The sequence below is a fragment of the Metarhizium brunneum genome, chromosome 3 (genome assembly GCF_013426205.1).
Source record: "Metarhizium brunneum chromosome 3, complete sequence".
Taxonomy (NCBI): domain Eukaryota; kingdom Fungi; phylum Ascomycota; class Sordariomycetes; order Hypocreales; family Clavicipitaceae; genus Metarhizium; species Metarhizium brunneum.
Window position 1 is genome coordinate 4558416 of NC_089424.1, and position 16834 is coordinate 4575249.

The 16834-nt window shown below is 36.3% G+C and overlaps 2 protein-coding genes across 2 annotated transcripts; both read right to left on the bottom strand.

Annotated features, from left to right (window-relative positions):
* Positions 1–114: 114 nt before the first annotated feature.
* Tf2-12_11 (Transposon Tf2-12 polyprotein) lies at positions 115–6320 on the bottom strand (the record flags this gene model as incomplete). The annotated part of the gene is made up of 2 exons (XM_066130823.1): positions 115–3765; positions 4398–6320. 2 exons carry the CDS (start codon positions 6318–6320, stop codon positions 115–117), a joined length of 5574 nt encoding a protein of 1857 aa, XP_065986851.1.
* A 5863-nt stretch (positions 6321–12183) lies between these two features.
* G6M90_00g066380 (uncharacterized protein) lies at positions 12184–15010 on the bottom strand (the record flags this gene model as incomplete). The annotated part of the gene is made up of 3 exons (XM_066130824.1): positions 12184–12856; positions 13767–14633; positions 14709–15010. 3 exons carry the CDS (start codon positions 15008–15010, stop codon positions 12184–12186), a joined length of 1842 nt encoding a protein of 613 aa, XP_065986811.1.
* Positions 15011–16834: the final 1824 nt, after the last annotated feature.

Genomic DNA, 16834 nt, shown 5'->3' on the forward strand with positions numbered 1-16834 from the left:
AGTTGGTTACCAAGGGTCAACAAATGACTCGCTTGGGTCTGCAATCGCTGGATGAGTTGGAGGAGGAGGAGCGTCGCGAATCCGAGGCTGTTATCGATGCGCAATCTCTAGGCGCTATTGACGTGTTGGATTGGAACGCTGTGTTTGGGGATGCCTTGTTGAATGCTGCTGGTGATACTGCCGTAATAGGTGCTGGCAATTCTTCAGGTGCTCCGTAGGTTCCCATGTGTTTTCCTCGTCTCCATAGCTTTTCCATTTAATGAGATATTGGCGTGTTTTGTTTCTTGTCCTCATGTCTAAGATCCGTTCTACTTCATATTCCGTTTCGTTCATGACTTCGATGTCTTCTTCTGCTGGTGCATTGTTTGGTGCTTTCTCAAGAAGTGAAATGTGTACTATAGGATGATTCCTCATAGTCTTTGGTAATGAAAGTTCGTAGTTGTTTGTCGATATTCTTTTCTTGATAGCGAATGGTCCTAATTTTTTGTAGTCCAATTTGTCGCTTGGTCGCGTTGTTTTGATGTTTCGTCGGAGTAGGTAGACCATGTCTCCCTCCCCAAAGATTGGTCCCTTCGATCTTTTACGATTATGGTATTGTGCCATTCTGTTTCGTACGAATTCCAATTCGTGTCGCATTTCTTCGTGCAATCTCTTCAGTTCATCTGCTTGCAGCATCGCTCGTTCTGCTTGCGGTCCTTCGCGCTGTGTTCGAAATACTTCGGGATTAAATCCGTAATTGGCGTAGGCTGGTGTTTGCTTTGTCGATTCTGATATCGAGCTATTGTAAGCCAATTGCGCTGTAGGTAACCATTTAACCCAATCGTCCTGTTGATGATTGATGTAACATCGTAGATACTGTTCAAGCGTCTGGTTCAATCTTTCCGTCTGTCCATCTGTCTGTGGATGGTATGCGGTGCTTAACTTGTGATTCGTTCCAAGTTGTGCCATAAGTGCTTGCCAAAACTTAGAAGTAAATGTACTTCCTCTGTCCGATATGATTTCTTCTGGCAGTCCATGGTTACTTGCTATTGTTCGTAAGAACACATATGCAAGTTCTTCTGCATTGCTTGCTTCTCTGTACGGTAAAAAGTATCCGTATTTTGTGAGTCTATCCGTGACCACGAATATGCTGTCATATTCCACGTTGGTCATTGGTTCTTTTGACATTGGTAGCTTCGTAATATGATCGAAAGCTATCGATTCCCATGGTCGTGTTGGTACTGGTAATGGTTGCAGTTCTCCGTATGGCTTATGTCGTGAAGCCTTACTTTTTCCGCATTGTATGCATTCGTTGACAACCTTTTCGACCATTTTCTTGATTCCTGAGAAATCGTATTGTCGTCGTATCTTATCCAGTGTCTTGCGGATTCCTTGATGTCCGTAGACTGGATGTTCATGCATTTCTTTGATGCATTCTTCTTGTAATTCTGGTGGTATCCAGATTTTCTCTCCATACATTGGTACTCCTCCTGGGTGGCATGTGCATCCCGTCGGTACGTCCCCAATGTGTTGTATATTGTCTGTTGCCCATTGGTGTATTTTGCCGTATACTGGGTCTTCTTTCTGTACTTTCAATATGGCATTCAGTTGTTTCTGCTGGAAATTGCCATTTTTATTGATCTCAAGGAGTGGTCCTGTTGCTGTAGGTACTCCTGTATCGTAGTCGCTTCTTCGACTTAGAGCGTCTGCTCGTCCGTTCTCGGATCCTTTTCGATGGATGATTTCGTAGTCGAATTCTGAAAGATATTCGGCCCATCGAATTTGTCGTCCATTCAATTGTTGCGTCGTCGCAAAATGAGAGATGTTCTTATGATCGGTATACACCTTAACTTTGTGTTTGCTTCCCATGAGATAGTGTCTAAATTCCTTGAAAGCATTGATGATTGCTAGGAATTCTTTGTCGTAGATGGGGTAGTTGAGTTCTGCTCCATGAAGTTTCTTCGAGTAGAACGCAATAGGGTGTAGTTTTCCGTCATCGTCTCTTTGTCCAACTTGTGCTCCTAGAGCAAAGTCTGATGAGTCGGTTTCTAGTTCCGTTTCTTTTTCTGGGTCGAAGGTTCTCAAAACAGGTTCGGATGTGATGAGTTCTTTGATCTTGTCAAAGGCACATTGCGCCTCATCGTTCCAATTCCACTGCTTATCCTTCTTGGTGAGTTCATCCAAGGGTGCTGCGATTTCGCCGTAGCTCTTGATGAATCTCCTGTAATAGTTCGCAAAGCCTCTAAAGCTTTGTATGTCCTTGACATTCTTCGGTGTTGGCCAGTTCCTTACTGCCTCAATCTTTGTCTTTTCCATTCGTATCTCGTTTGGTCGTATCGTGTGTCCTAGGAAGTCTACTTCCTGGGTATGGAATTTGCTTTTTGCTGGTTCCACTAGTAACTTCGCGTCTTGTAGCGCTTGTAGTACCTTGTGTACATGTCTTTTGTGGTCTTCCAGGGTTTTTGAGAAGATCAGTATATCGTCCAGATACACTACCACAAAATTGTCCAAATATTTTCGTAGTACGCTGTTGATCATTCGTTGGAATGTCGCTGGTGCGTTGGTAAGCCCGAATGGCATTACCAGGTATTCGAATAGTCCGAACTTCGTTCTAAAGGCTGTCTTCCATTCATGGCCTTTCTTTATTCGAATCAAATTGTATGCTCCCTTCAGGTCCAAAGCGGTGAACCAATTCATTCCGTGCAATCGGTCCCGTAGTTCCGATATTAGTGGCAACGGTGTTCGATCCTTCATGGTAATCGCGTTCAATCGCCGATAGTCCACTACTAACCGCAGTTTCCCGTTTTTCTTTGGAACAAACATAACTGGGTATCCAGCTTCTGATGTGGATGCTCTGATGTAGCCTTTCGCTAACATCTCGTCGATGTACTCCCGTAGTGTTTCGAGTTCTCTTGCGTTTAAGTTGTAAATCTTATGGAATGTTGTCGACTTTCCGTCTATCAATTCAATCTGATGATCCCATTGGCTGTGTTCTGGTAATCCGGTTTCTAATTCTTCTGCGAATAATTTTTCGTATTTCCGGTATTCCTTAGGGATATTCTTGAGTCTTTCTTCTTTCGTTATTGGGCTTTTGTCGTCTTTATCGTTCTCGTTCCTCTTTTCTCCTTCGAGTTTCTTGTTTGTGTTCGCGAGGTCTTTCCTTAAGGTGGCAATAACCTTTCGGATCTTGGCTTTTGTCTTCTTGTTGCTTATTGTTGTTCGTATCCCGGTTTGTAGCGCCGTCGAGGTCGTTACGGTGGATCCAATTGTTTTGACTGCTTTTCTGCCGCTTGTTTGTTGTCGTTGGTCCTTGGATAACTTGCTTGAAGGTTCTTTTTCTTCAGAACTCTGTTCATGAGCTAAGTTATGACGAAATTTCGTTCTTTCTTCCGAATTCTGCTGATTCTGTTGGCCTGAAGTCTCGTTCCACTTCAGTTGGCCTGTCCTCCAGTTGATCAGTGGGTTACTCTCCCATAACCATGGGTACCCTAACACTAGGTCGTGTTCCGATACGTCCATAACATCGAGTTGAATCACTTCTGAATGACTTTGAATCTGTACTTCGAGATGATCAGTCTCTTGGTTAATGATTCCGTCATTATAGGCAAAAAGTTTTCCTTCGATATCAGTTAACTCGTATGGTGCCTCTTTGTGTTTCCACGGTAGTTGGTAACGATTCACAACTCTGGGTGAGATATAGTTGCCCATCGCGCCACTGTCCACAAGTATGCGAACGCGATGTCCCATGACTTCGGCGTCTAATACCATTTTGTCGCTTCGTCCGTTCTGGGTTGCGTTGAGGGTCATTAGCGTCTTTCTTTTCATGCCAGCCTGTAGCCCTTTTACAGATGGCGTGCCTCGTTTTTTGAGTTTTCCGGAATAGATTCTTCTGCGATTTGTCGTTTCATTTCTTGGTACCATTCTGTAGGTCCAGTTCCGTTTTGCGGGTGCTTGAAGCAAAACCCATCGTCAAACATTTGACATAGGCGATTGTAAATTTGGTTTTTCATTTCTCCGTGTTTTTCGCATCTTGGGTTGTCGCAGTTTACCGCATATTTCCTGTTGCATCTGGGGTTGAACTTCTGTTCGTTGTACCACTTATCCAACTGTTGTTCACTGTGGTATGTTGATTCTGTGGTTCCCCTGGGGTCTTTCTGTTCGAGTATGTCTAATGCTCGCTGTGTCCGTTTGTATGCTGCTGGTGTTCCACATTGCCACTTGTGCCATTCCCTGGCCTTATCTACCATATGTTCTGAACAATTAGGTAGTGGGCATACCATGTGGTCTTTTGTTTCACATCGAGGTGACTTGAGTAGTAACTCCCTTCTGTGTGTTGGGATTTTTCCCTCATACACATACTGATGCCACTGCCTGTTCTTCGTATGTACATGTAACTGGCATGTGTCTGATTCACATACGTCCGTAGGATCTGTATGAGCTCGGCATTTGATGGGTGTGTTTGAATCGGGTTCCAAGATCATCGTTTGATCGTTATTGATTATCTTCACTCTCCATTCTAGGAGTTCCCATCTGAAGTATGGTGCTTTGATCGGATATCCTTTCATCCTGATCGGAAACGCATCCAATCGTGCCTTGGTTTGAAAGTGTGCCTGGCACATTGCAAACGCGCATGATGCCCATGCTAAACGTGTATGTTCCGCGTGTCTTGGTGAGAGTCTAGGATCGTCTTCCTTCTCTCCTTCCGGAAACCATAGTGTCTGGTTTTCCATTGCCGTGGTGGTGTCCACTGCTAGAATAGGAATTGCGAAATGTTTTCCTGTTGGTGCGGGGAAATATCGCTGTACAGCTTGTTCTTGTGTGGCTGTCAGCCTTGCAGGCGTTTCTTCCTCGCTTCGTTCGTCTTCGGACGCTTCTGGAGTATCTAGGATTGCGTTGTCGTCATCGACGCTCATTTCCCTTACTCTATCTTCCGGTTCGTCGAAGGTGGTGAGGATTTGTGCGTCTTGCTCCTCCCTATATTGTTGTTCCCTTCGATTCTTCCTTGCTTCTGCTTGTTGTCGCACCCAATCGAGAATTTCTTGGTGCGAGTCTTCGTCCAAATATTCTGGCGATTTTGGTTCATGGAGTTCCTTTCGTCCCGTCATTGCAAGCGTTCTCTTTTCCATTGATTGTTCGTCCAGGTCTTCTTGTACCAGTTGTTTGGCTACTTGCAGTCCGTTTCCTATGAAGTTCATAATTTTCTTCTTTGGTTTTCTTGGTTCTTTTGGAAACCATCCTCTTTCTTGTTTGCTGCTCATGTGAACGTAGCAGTTGTCGTCATAGCAGAAGGTCCAGTTGAGGTTCTTATGTTCCACCTCTGATTCGGTAACTTCGATTTTCTGTTGGTTAGTAGAATTGAGTTGTTTCTTACCTCCTTCTGGTACTGGCTTCCATTCTTTCCTGGGTTTCTTGCATTTATTGGCGAAATGTCCTGGTTTTCCGCAGTTGTAGCATTTCTTTTCCTTTTTGTCGTCTTTCTTGGTAGCGTCAAGCTCCATTCGTCCAGGGTTAAGAGTGTGACCATAGGCAATAGGTTCGTCACGCTTTCTGCGTTGATTGGCTTGGTAACTCTTCCCTTTGGCAGGGCTCCAGGTTCCTTTACCCTGTTTCTTCTGTATGCGTCGCTGATACTGTCTGTCGTCGATTCGTACCGCCATAGCGATGTAGTCCGATAAGTTGTCTGGTCTGTTCTCCCTGTAGAGTTCATCTTTGACTTCTTCCTTAAGTCCTTTATAGAAAGCTGACATAAGAGGTTCGTCCTCCCAGTCAAGCTGAGATGCAAGTTGTCTGAAGCGAGCGGCATAATCGGATGCCGATCCCTTCTGCTTGAGCCCGTCGATGTAGTACTCAGCAGCCCTAGCTTCGTCAACTGTTCCAAAGGCCTTTTTGATAGCTTTTTCGAATTCATCGTAACTTTCGAAAATGGTGTTGGTTTCTTCTTCGCGGTCGTCTTTTTCTTTGTTAAGGTAGTCCCTCATAATGGGTTCAAACCATGCGAGTGCCACTCCCGTCATACACCCTCCTGCGTGCAGTACCTTGGCAGAGGATTCTTCCATTTTGGTCGGGAATTGTCGGTGGTAAGCCCTGAGTTGAGTGAGGAATCCTTGAAGCGCACCCGGGGATCCGTCGTACGGTCCTGGTGCCCTGGGTCTAAGGATTTCTCCCAAGTCCTTTTTAATTGTGGCCGCAGTCGTGGCTTGTTCCTGCCGTTCTTCTTCCATCTGTTGGACCCGTTCCCGAAGGCGTATGATCTCAGCAAGCATGTCGTGAGCAGAGATGGTGGTTGGTCCCTCTCGGGTTTCATTGGATCCAGATGCGGTGGTAGTCTCGCGTGGTGCCATGTTGACAGTTATCAGGTATTGCTCAGAGTGACGCGGTAGTAGTCTGAACAAGAGCTTTCAACGTGTAACGGCTAAGGTTCCCAAGGGATAAACTAGTCGTAGTTTATGTTGGCAGAGCCACTAGGGCAGTCAATCTGAGCAGTTGGGTGTTACGTTGGTAATAGGTCGTAGACCGTAACCAAGTGATCAGAGTCAAAGAGTTGTAAGCGAGGCTTATTCAATGTAATGATCTGTGTTGAAAGCTAAGGAGCTAGAGGCTATCTATGAAGCGAATTTGGGGGTCCCTATATACTACGGTTGCTAGTTATCGCGGAGGTGAGCATCCTCGATGCTCACTTCCAAACACTGGTGAGCGTTGTGCATGCTCACTTATAATAACTGAGCGTCCTTCCCATTGGTCCTGTCGTGCCGACCAATGTTCCGTGGCCCGTCATGCCTGTGCCGCCCGGCGGCTCCATGCAGCCGGCCCAACCTGCAGCCTACGTGCTGGGTCGTAACATTAAGGCTATTTATAAGTAATATTTATTATAAATATATATTTAAGTTTTATTTTTTCTTATTTTTTAAAAAACTATAATTTAAGTAAAAAAAACCAAAAAATCCTAAAAAACTTTTTTAATTAAATAAAAATTTAATATAACTTTAAGCTTAAAGCTAAATAATTAAATAATAAATTATTTAATAAGAAAATCTAAAAAAAACTAAAAATTTAATTTATTAAAGTAAAAAAATCTACTTTAAATATTTAAGCTTAAAATAAAAGTACTAAAAAATTAAAAGGTATTATTATAAAAAAAGCTTAAATAATATAAATAATAATAAAATTATTATATAACTTATAAAAAAATATTATAAAAGCTATATATTATTTATATAATTATACTTTTTTAAAATAAAATAAATAATATAGCTTATTTAAAAATATTTTTAAGAAGTAATTAATACTTAGTATTATAGTCTCAGGCTAGAGCCTAGACCTAGCGATAATAGCAAGTCTATATAGTACTAGATTAAATAGTTATAAAAGACTTATTTAATATATAACTTATTTAATATATACTCTTTTAGCTTTATAGTTAATTATAAGGCTTTAAGTAACCCCTAGAATAATTATAGCTAGCACTTATAATAGCCTAATTAGGCTAGTTTATTATATTTAAATAAGTCTTTTATAAGGTTATAAGTTTAAGCTAAAAGCCTAGGCTTATAAGGGAAAGCTTTAAGGGGTATAAGGTATAAAAAAAAGGTATATTATAATTTTAGGCTAAAGCTTAAACCTAATAATAGTAATAAATTTATATAATACTAGATTAAATAGTTATAAAGGACTTATTTAATATATACTTTTTTAGCTTTATAATTAATTATAAGGCTCTGGGTAACCCCTGGGATAATTGCGGCTAGCACCCGCGATAGCCTAATCAGGCTAGTCCGTCACACTTAGTTATTTAAAAGTATATAATTATAAAGTATTTATAATAATAATAAATATTTAATTTAAGCTTTATAAAAAGTAAAAGCTTAAATTAAAAGCTTATATTAAGTATTTTATAAGCTATTAATTTTTAAATATTTATAAAATATAAGTTTTATATAAAAATAAAATTATTTTAACCTAAAATATTATTTTTAATAAATTTAGTTTTTTTAAAAATAAAATAACTTATTTTAAACTAAAATAATTTATAAATTAATTACTAAAAAAAAATAAAATTCTAAAAAAATAATAAGTTATAAAGTTTATACTTAAATAAAAAAATACTTAATAATTTTAATAAATTAAATTATTAAATTATAATAAAGAAAATAAAAAAAAGGCTAGTTAATTACCAGAACCTACTAGTAACATAATTAATAGCTATACCTAGCTAATTTAATAATAATATATAATTTAAAAAATACTATATATATTATAATACATTAAATCTACTAGCTTAAAAGGTGATTTATAACTTTATATACTAGTAAAAATATATATATAATAATAATAATAACTTATAACCATATAAGTTATACCCTAAAAAACTTAAAGTAATCTAATATAATATAAATTAATAAAGTCCTAACTTTTATAAAGCTTATTATCTTTTTTATAATTATCTTATTTTACCTTTATATATTATACTAATTTAAATAAATTACTTTATAAATAATATAGCTACTTATAAGTTTCTGGCTTTATATTACTTCTTAAAGTACTTATTAATATTAGACTTAATTAGTAATTAATAATTTTATTATAACTATAACTAATACTAAAAAAGGTAATAAGCCTAATATAAATAAATTACCTATTATAACTTTAAGAATTAAAGCTAATAAGCTTAAAAAAGTAATAAAAAAGCTATTATTATAAAAAATATTAATAAAAAAAAAATATATTATTAAAAACTAAAAATATTAAAAAAGTTAAAAAACTTAATAAAATAACTAAAAAAGTAAGAAAAAAAAATAAAAGAAAAAATTAAAAAGAATATTGTAAAGCTAGTTAATAAAAAGTAGCTTTATATTATAGTTTTCCCTTTTATTATAGAGGGATAATTTTAATAAATTAAATAAAAAAATTCTAAATAAAATTATTATAAATATAAGTATATAAAATAAATTAGATTATAAAAATAATAAAAATATATATAAATAATTAAATAAGCTAGGTTATATAATATTACCTTTAATAAACCTAGAGCTTAAAAAAAGCCTAAAAGTAATATTTATAACTAATCTTCTAATTTACTACTAATCTAGTTATCCTAAAAGGGTAAATACTAAAAGCTATAACCTAAACTATTATAATTATAAAGTTAAGTAAGTTAATACTAACTATTAATTTTATAAATTTTATTTACTTTAAATTAAAATAATAATTTATAATATATTTAATACTAAAATTAAGTTTTAATTATATAAGAAAAACCTATTAAAAGCTTTAAAAATTATAAAAAACCTTAAAAGCTATTTATTTAAAAATTAATTTATTAAAGTATAATAAAAATACCTTATATTATATAATTAAATAAATTCTTTTATTAAGATATCTTAATTATAAGCTAAAAGGTATAAAGCTTTTAGCTATATATAGGTATTTACTTATAAAATAAATAAGTATAATTATCTCTAGAAATATAAAGTATAATTTATTATATATTAATATTTGGTTAATTCGCTTTATAATCAAATAAAATTATATATATAATATTAGTATTATATAAGCGTAAAATTTAAAATAATATTAGGCTATATTAGGCTAAAAATAATAAGAAATTAAAAAAATAAACTATTTATATATTATAATATATTAAATATATTAGTATAATTAATACTATATTATAGCTTATTAGTTATAGCTACTTTATAATAGCCTTAGCTATTATTATATAATTAAACCTTATATATTATTATAACTTTATAGCTATAACTTATATTAAGTTATACTAAAAACCTAAAATACCTATATATATAATATATTTATAAAATCTACTTTTTTTTATATTTTAAGTTAATTTTATATTTAAGTTATTTACTTTTTTTATTATTAAGACCTAATATAACTAATTATAAGTTACTGCTTTTATATATATATATCTCTTATAAGCACTTATTAATATTTATTATAGCTATTTATAAACTATTATATATAAAGTATATACTTATTAATATAAGCCTTTATAAAATAAAATTAACTAGACTAGCTTATTAATAATAATAAGATAACCTTTAAGTATAATAAAAAGCCTAATATAAGTAGGTTATTTATTATAACCTTTAAGGGTTAAAGCTAATAAGGCCTAGTAAGTAATATAATTATTAATAAATTAAAAGCTTTTTATAATAAAAAAAATACTTATTTTAAAGCTAAAAATCTTAATTTTATAAAAATTAAAAAGATTATAAAAATAATTAAAAATTTAAAAAAAAAAGCTTTTAAAAATATTAAATTAAAGTATAATATTAAGAAAGCTATAAAACTAGTTATAAAAAAAGCTAATAAAGCTAATAAAACTAAGGCTAAAAAGGCTAAAAAAGCTAAAAAGGCTTATAAGGCTAAAGCTGCCAAATAAATTTATATTAGCGGTTTTACCTCTTTTAAAGGGGTAATTTATTATATATAAAAACTAATAAAAAAAATATTCTCTTAGCTTATATAATAATACTAGCTAGTATATTATTTTAAGTATTAATAATAATAGCTATTAAATATAATTTTAAACTTAAATAAATAAATATTATTAATATATTTATAAATTATAAGCTAAATAAAGTTATTTATATATATATATTATTAAATTATAAAAAATATAATAAAGTATTATATTTAAAGAAAGTACTTTATAGTTTATAAAAATTATTATTATTATAGTAAAAAAAGTTAATAAAAAGCCTCTAAAAACTAGGTTTTTAACTAGTTTTATAAAAGTTATATATTATAATTAAAAGCTTTATAATAGTATTTTTCTTTATTAATAATATTATTTAAGTATATAAAAAAGCTAATAAAAAAATTACTAAAAAAGCTATAAAAAGCTTAAAAAATTTATATTAAATAATATAATTAAGTAAGCTAAAATAATTTCTTAGTATTTATATCTTAAAAAATAAATAAAATAAAATAATTTAAATAATCTAAAATATATATATTAATAAAATAATATATAAGCTTTTAGTTTAATTAAAAAGTAAAGTATTATTAATACTTATAAGCCTAAAAAAATTATTAAAATTAAAAATATAAGTAATAAAAAAGTTAATTAAAGTTTATTAATAAAAAATTAAATTTATTTTATTTATAGCTATTTTAATAAAATTAAATATTATATTTATAATTAATTAATTAATATAATATAATCTAAATCTAAGTAATATATATTATAAAATAATAAATAAAGTAATTTAATATATTTATTTTATTAGATTATTTATTTTATAATTTAAAAATAATAATTAAGAAAATATAAAACTAATTAAAATATTTATTAGCTTAAATAATATATTATTTATTAATAATATAAAAAATTAAAAAAGCTTATAAAATTATATATTAAAATTATATAATAAGCTAATTATATAAAAAATATTAAAATAAATTATTATAATAATTTTAAGTATAAAAACTAAGCTAATTATAGCTTTAAAAGTAATTAAAAAAATAATAATTATAAAAAAACTATTAAATTTTTTATAAATTAAGTTAAATAAGCTTTTATATTTAAAAATTAATAATAAGTAAATAATTAAATTATTAATTAAAAAATTAATAAAATTAATTACTTAGCTTTATTATATTAATATTTATTAATATTAATTATATTAATAAATTTAAAATAATTAAATTAAAATATAATAAGTAAAATTAAAAAATATAATAATAAATAAAATAATAAAAGTATTACTTAAAGTTTAATATATTAAATTTTTATAATAATTATAAATAAAAAATATTTAAAATTAAATTAATAATAAAATTAAGTTAAAAAAAACTTAAAATAAAATATAAAAAAAACTTTAAAGTTTTAATAATAAATTAAATTTTAAGTTAAAATTAAATATAAAAAAAAATAAAAAAAGTATTATTTTTAAAAAACTTAATTATTATAAATATTAATATTAAAGCTTAATAAAAATAATAAATAATTATAAATAAATACTTAAAAAAAAGCTTATTTAAAAAAGTATATTAAATAAAATTATTTTTATTAATAAAATAAATAAACTTAATATAATTTTTATTTATTATAATATTAATTATTATAACTTAAATTAATTAAAAAATAAATTTAAATAAAAAAAGTTTTTAATATTAAATAAAAAGTTATAAATAAAGTTTATAATACTTAAAATAATAAAAATAATAATTTTATAAAGAAGCTTAGTTAGTATAAGTCTTATAACGTGACATCTCTAGGCTCACACCGTCGGAAGACTTGCGCTTTTTAGGATTCTTCGGTGCTGATGCACCCTCTCTTCCCCCCGTGCGCGCCGCAGTACTGGCTTCTTGGTCGGAAGCCTTGCGCTTCTTGGTCTTGCCTGCCGATGCAACCATCCTGGGCCCTTTGCGCGCCGATTTTTTGGCTTTATCGTGTGGAGCAGGGCCGGTATTTGCTGGGTTAACGTCTGCTTCGACATCTATATTGCTTGCGGTGTGCGCATTGGTGTGTGCATTGGTGGTCTGCGTGCCTGCTGGGACCTCGTCGTCGGATCTCTCTGAGTCAGGAATCTCGTTTTGCCTTGTTCCAACTGGCGCTATGGCCGGCTGCCCAGCATTGTGCTCCTGTGGCTGCTTGTCGTCAACGAGATCAAGTTCACCATTCATGTCGCCAGCAGGTTGCGCCCGGAACGCAGCTTCGCCCGTGTCATCTTGAGAGTCATTTCCCCCCAGCTGAAATCGAACTCCTCTCGGTACTTCTGTTGTAGCCTGCGAAGAAGTATCCGAGTCATCGTCATCGGATGAATCATCGGAGAGATTGATTATAAAGGTCTTCTGGTGCTGCTCGGCCTTGGAACTTGCAGGCTCATCATTCTGAGGGCCCGCGGTCCAGAGTCTGCAGTTTTTTTGCGAGTCAGTCTTTGGGAGGCGGAAGCTCCGTCGCGCGTGTTGGCTGGTGGCATTGTCACGCTCGGTGTCGAGGGTCTGCTGGGTGTGGAAAGAAGGTGAAGGAGACAGGGTAACGAGCTGTGACGATGGGCAAACACGACCCTTTTATACATTCTCTGGTCCTGTCTCTCACATGACAGGGCAGTGATAGCACGTGAGACGCGAGTTCTCAATACTCATTTGTTGAACTGCAGCCGTCGCTTGCAGCCCGACCAAAATTTCGTGGCTTGACGGAGCCGACAGAGGGACTGCCTTCTGCGTTGGCAGGACGTAGGCTACATTGCCTCGCGGACAAGCCACAATCCTCGCTCGAGAGTCGTAATATGCCAGGGAGATGCTCCAGAATAGAGGCGCGCTCCAGGTGATCACTGTTCGGTCCCAAAAGTGAGCCACGAGTCTCATTCCTCTCGGCCTTCATTCCAACTTCAGCATGCCCTTCCACCATCCAACCCTAGCTGCGAAAGCCACAAGTTTGTCAGTTGCACCGCCAAACGACCCCGCCGCCGTCGAAATGTGTCTTTCGTGCTGGTGAGGGCATCGTCATCAGAAGCGACAAGGCCGAAGCACCCCATGAGATGGCCGTGATTGAGTAGTAGTTAGAGATGTATGAGCTTGTGACGAGCTGTATTCGTTCCTTGATTTGGCGGGTGAACATGGGCCTATCCGCCGACCGCCTTGAGCTGTCACCTGACTAGGCTGCACAATTGCTCCTTTGTAGCAGGTATTTGGAATCTGGCATCGGGCCAGTTCGGGTAGCGTTTTCGTTTGCATTCGCCGTAGACGGGAATATACTCGAGAAAGGGGGGCAAGGGGGGGAAGGGGAGGCCGCTGGTCAATCCGCCGCAGTATGCGCTTACTTCCAAGCACTGACAAAAGCATGAATAAGCTGCTTCATCCACTGTACCATGTGAGACGAATCAAAATAGGAAAAATTTGCCTCTACGTCAAGAGCAAAAGCGTCCGGTGCCTCGGCTGTCCGTGATTGAGGGCGACGACATCGTTTCTCGGGATGTAACATATCCGCTCGATGCCTCTTTTTCATTGCCTCTCGGGCGACTTCCTCGTCCTGCTGTATTTGAATAAGTTTCTTTTCGTGCTCCCTCTTCAGAGCTCTGCGCGTTTCTTCAAATTTTCTGTTTGCAACTTTCCTCTTTTTCCCTTTGAGACTTTTCGTGGCAGATATCTGTTGTTGATGCAAACTCACTCGCTGAGCTTTTCTCACTTTGCCAAATGCTTTTAATCTGGCCCCGAGTTTAGCCTCTAAATCGGCTCTTTCTCGTTTATGCTGCTGTGCTTTCGCGCACCGATTTGGATGCAGACCGCCAGCGGATGAGAAAACCTCCTGCACCGGTTTACACGTTCCAGGCTGGGATACAGACGGCGATAGCAGCGGCCCGAGTAGATGGCAAAGTGCCCAATTGGTTGTTGTCGCCGGATGGGGTAACTGTAGAGACTTCCTTCTTTTGGCTTTTCTCCAAGGCATGGCCGGAGGTCGTTCACCATATTCGTCGATCCAAGAGCAAACAGCGTCTTCCGGCCAAATTTGATACCTGAAATCAGAAGCCGCGGCGACATTCGGGTGGGCTATTTCAATTCTAGTAACAGCCCGATTCCCCAGCTCCCCAGTGATGATTGGCGCCTCGATGCATTGGAAACTGGTATTTCCATCGGGATGGAAGCGCTGGGGTGGAGGGTTAGACAGCACTGTCACGACCTCGCCCTGACTGATTCGCAAAGCAAAGAGCGCAGACGCGCCATGTATGTAATCGATCCATGCCGCGTGGCTTTTTTGCCTTTACGGACAGAGCTGATTTTTGGTATCCATGTATGCTCCCATGGCAGTAGTCAATGTCTGCAAGTCATGAGCATCTGCCCACTTCTGTGCCGCTTCGCGGGTCATTCCTGTCCACAGCACTTGTTTATCCGGGACGCACGATTTCTGCAGTTGAACCGCTATCGAGGCTATTTCCGCAGAAGAAAGATTGCCGTTGATGAACTGCAGAAGGGTATCCGGGCATTGATTCATCGAGTCGCAGATGAGAGAAATAGAGTCCGTTGGGGGAGCAGTTTTCCTGCTCTTTTTCTTCTGTTGCAGTGTCATAGTGATGTAGACAGAGTCATTGCATGTTAGCTGTCACGATATGAGGCCAGTGTTCTGCCTACGAGGCTCCATGAAAACAAGTAGGAGAGGCACAGTTTACACTAACCCTGATGCGGTCAGCACTCTGTACTGGAATGCGTATACGCAGTCGCGCACGTCATAAATTATTGGCTCAAAGAAATTCAGCCAAAGATCCTTCACAGTAGGTCAGTTCCAGTAGAGGAGGCTATGACATAAATGAAAAGTAAGATCGCCATCTTAGACGACTGAAAGTTTCGGTTAGTGCGTAGCTCGCGAACGCCCAAGAGCACAAAGGCCGACCAGATTGTGAACCCTATGCTCGCGGAAGCATACATGATTCTGCAAATTAATAATTCTGAGCATTTTGTGGGGAGATTCCACCCGATGAGCAGAGAGCCAGTAAGCCAAAAAATTGTCGAAACTGCATAAAGAAGTAAGCAAAGTAAAGGTTTATATGCTTCTCGATAGATGTTGGTTGATATAATGCTGTATGCGCATACGAGCAAGGACCAGATGCTAGCGACGAAAATGAAAATCCATCGATTGTCAGCTTCGTTCACAACTATTTCTGATTAGTATTCCGTAATGCGATATTGTGCGAAAGAGCCAAAAGGATATCTTACTCCAAGCGAGAGAACAATTTGGACAGCGACTAAAAGAAGGAACGAGGTGCAGTCACACCTACCTGTGCCACACGCCCCGTTTCCAGTCATGAAATCAACACTGTTGCATAACGAACAGAGGAAGCTTAGAGGCGAACGAAGCATACCTGAAGGAGTCGGACGATTCTCCAAGACAATTGACACGGCCCTACCGGGGGACCACACTCAAAAAATTTACGAAGAGCATTCATGGAAGGAGCGATCAACGCTTGCTCAACTACGGACGGACTTTGCAAGGTTGAACGGATACCTCCACCGTATCAAGGCAGTGTCCTCCGGGCAATGCGCGTGCGGGGAGGCGAGAGAAACGGTGGAGCATTTTCTTTTACAGTGTCCACAGTGGGATGAACAGCGGAGAGTGTTTCGCGAAGACGCAAGTACAAAACGGGATGACCTGTCCTTCCGATTGGGAGGCAAATCAACAACAGACAGACCGAACTGGAAACCAAATCTGGGAGCAGTTCGAGCGACGATACAGTTTACACTGGCAACGGGACGGTTCGACTATTGACAAACAAATAGCCAAGATAAGCTGTCAACGTACCACGGAACCGCAGTCACGATGAAATTGACTAGCGACGCTTCGGTCGCTGTAGATAGGACTCCGAACACTTGAGGAATAGCCCTCAAGCTAGCTAGTCATCGATAATAAACAAAGTGAATGCGGCTGGGTGGAGGCGAAAGACGAAGCAAGGCGACCAAGAGGATGACAAGGATAGAAACGAAAGGTACATCGGGAAAAAAGCAATCATGTATCTAAGCATAGCTAGTGAGCCCTATTGGCCGGAGGCCACCCGGGCGTAATAAATCATGAACGAATGAATATGCATAAAGCATCTGTACCTCCGCAATTGAATGCTTCATTTATGGCAGCAGCTTCTTGGAGGATTTCCACGTAAGTTGATGAACTTGACTTGATAAAGCGCCGACTGGCTACGGGCTACGCCGTTTGCAGGCACGAAAGCTACTCCGCACTACACCTAACAACGCTGGAAACGGCAAGTGACACTCTCGACAATCCGACGAGGGGTGGCAGAGCCAATATGTATAGTAGTATCTTATATATATTACTTGTTTATAATAGCCCTCTACTAGTGTAGGCCCAATTAGAATTTCTAGAGCAAAGGTTCAAATTTGACCT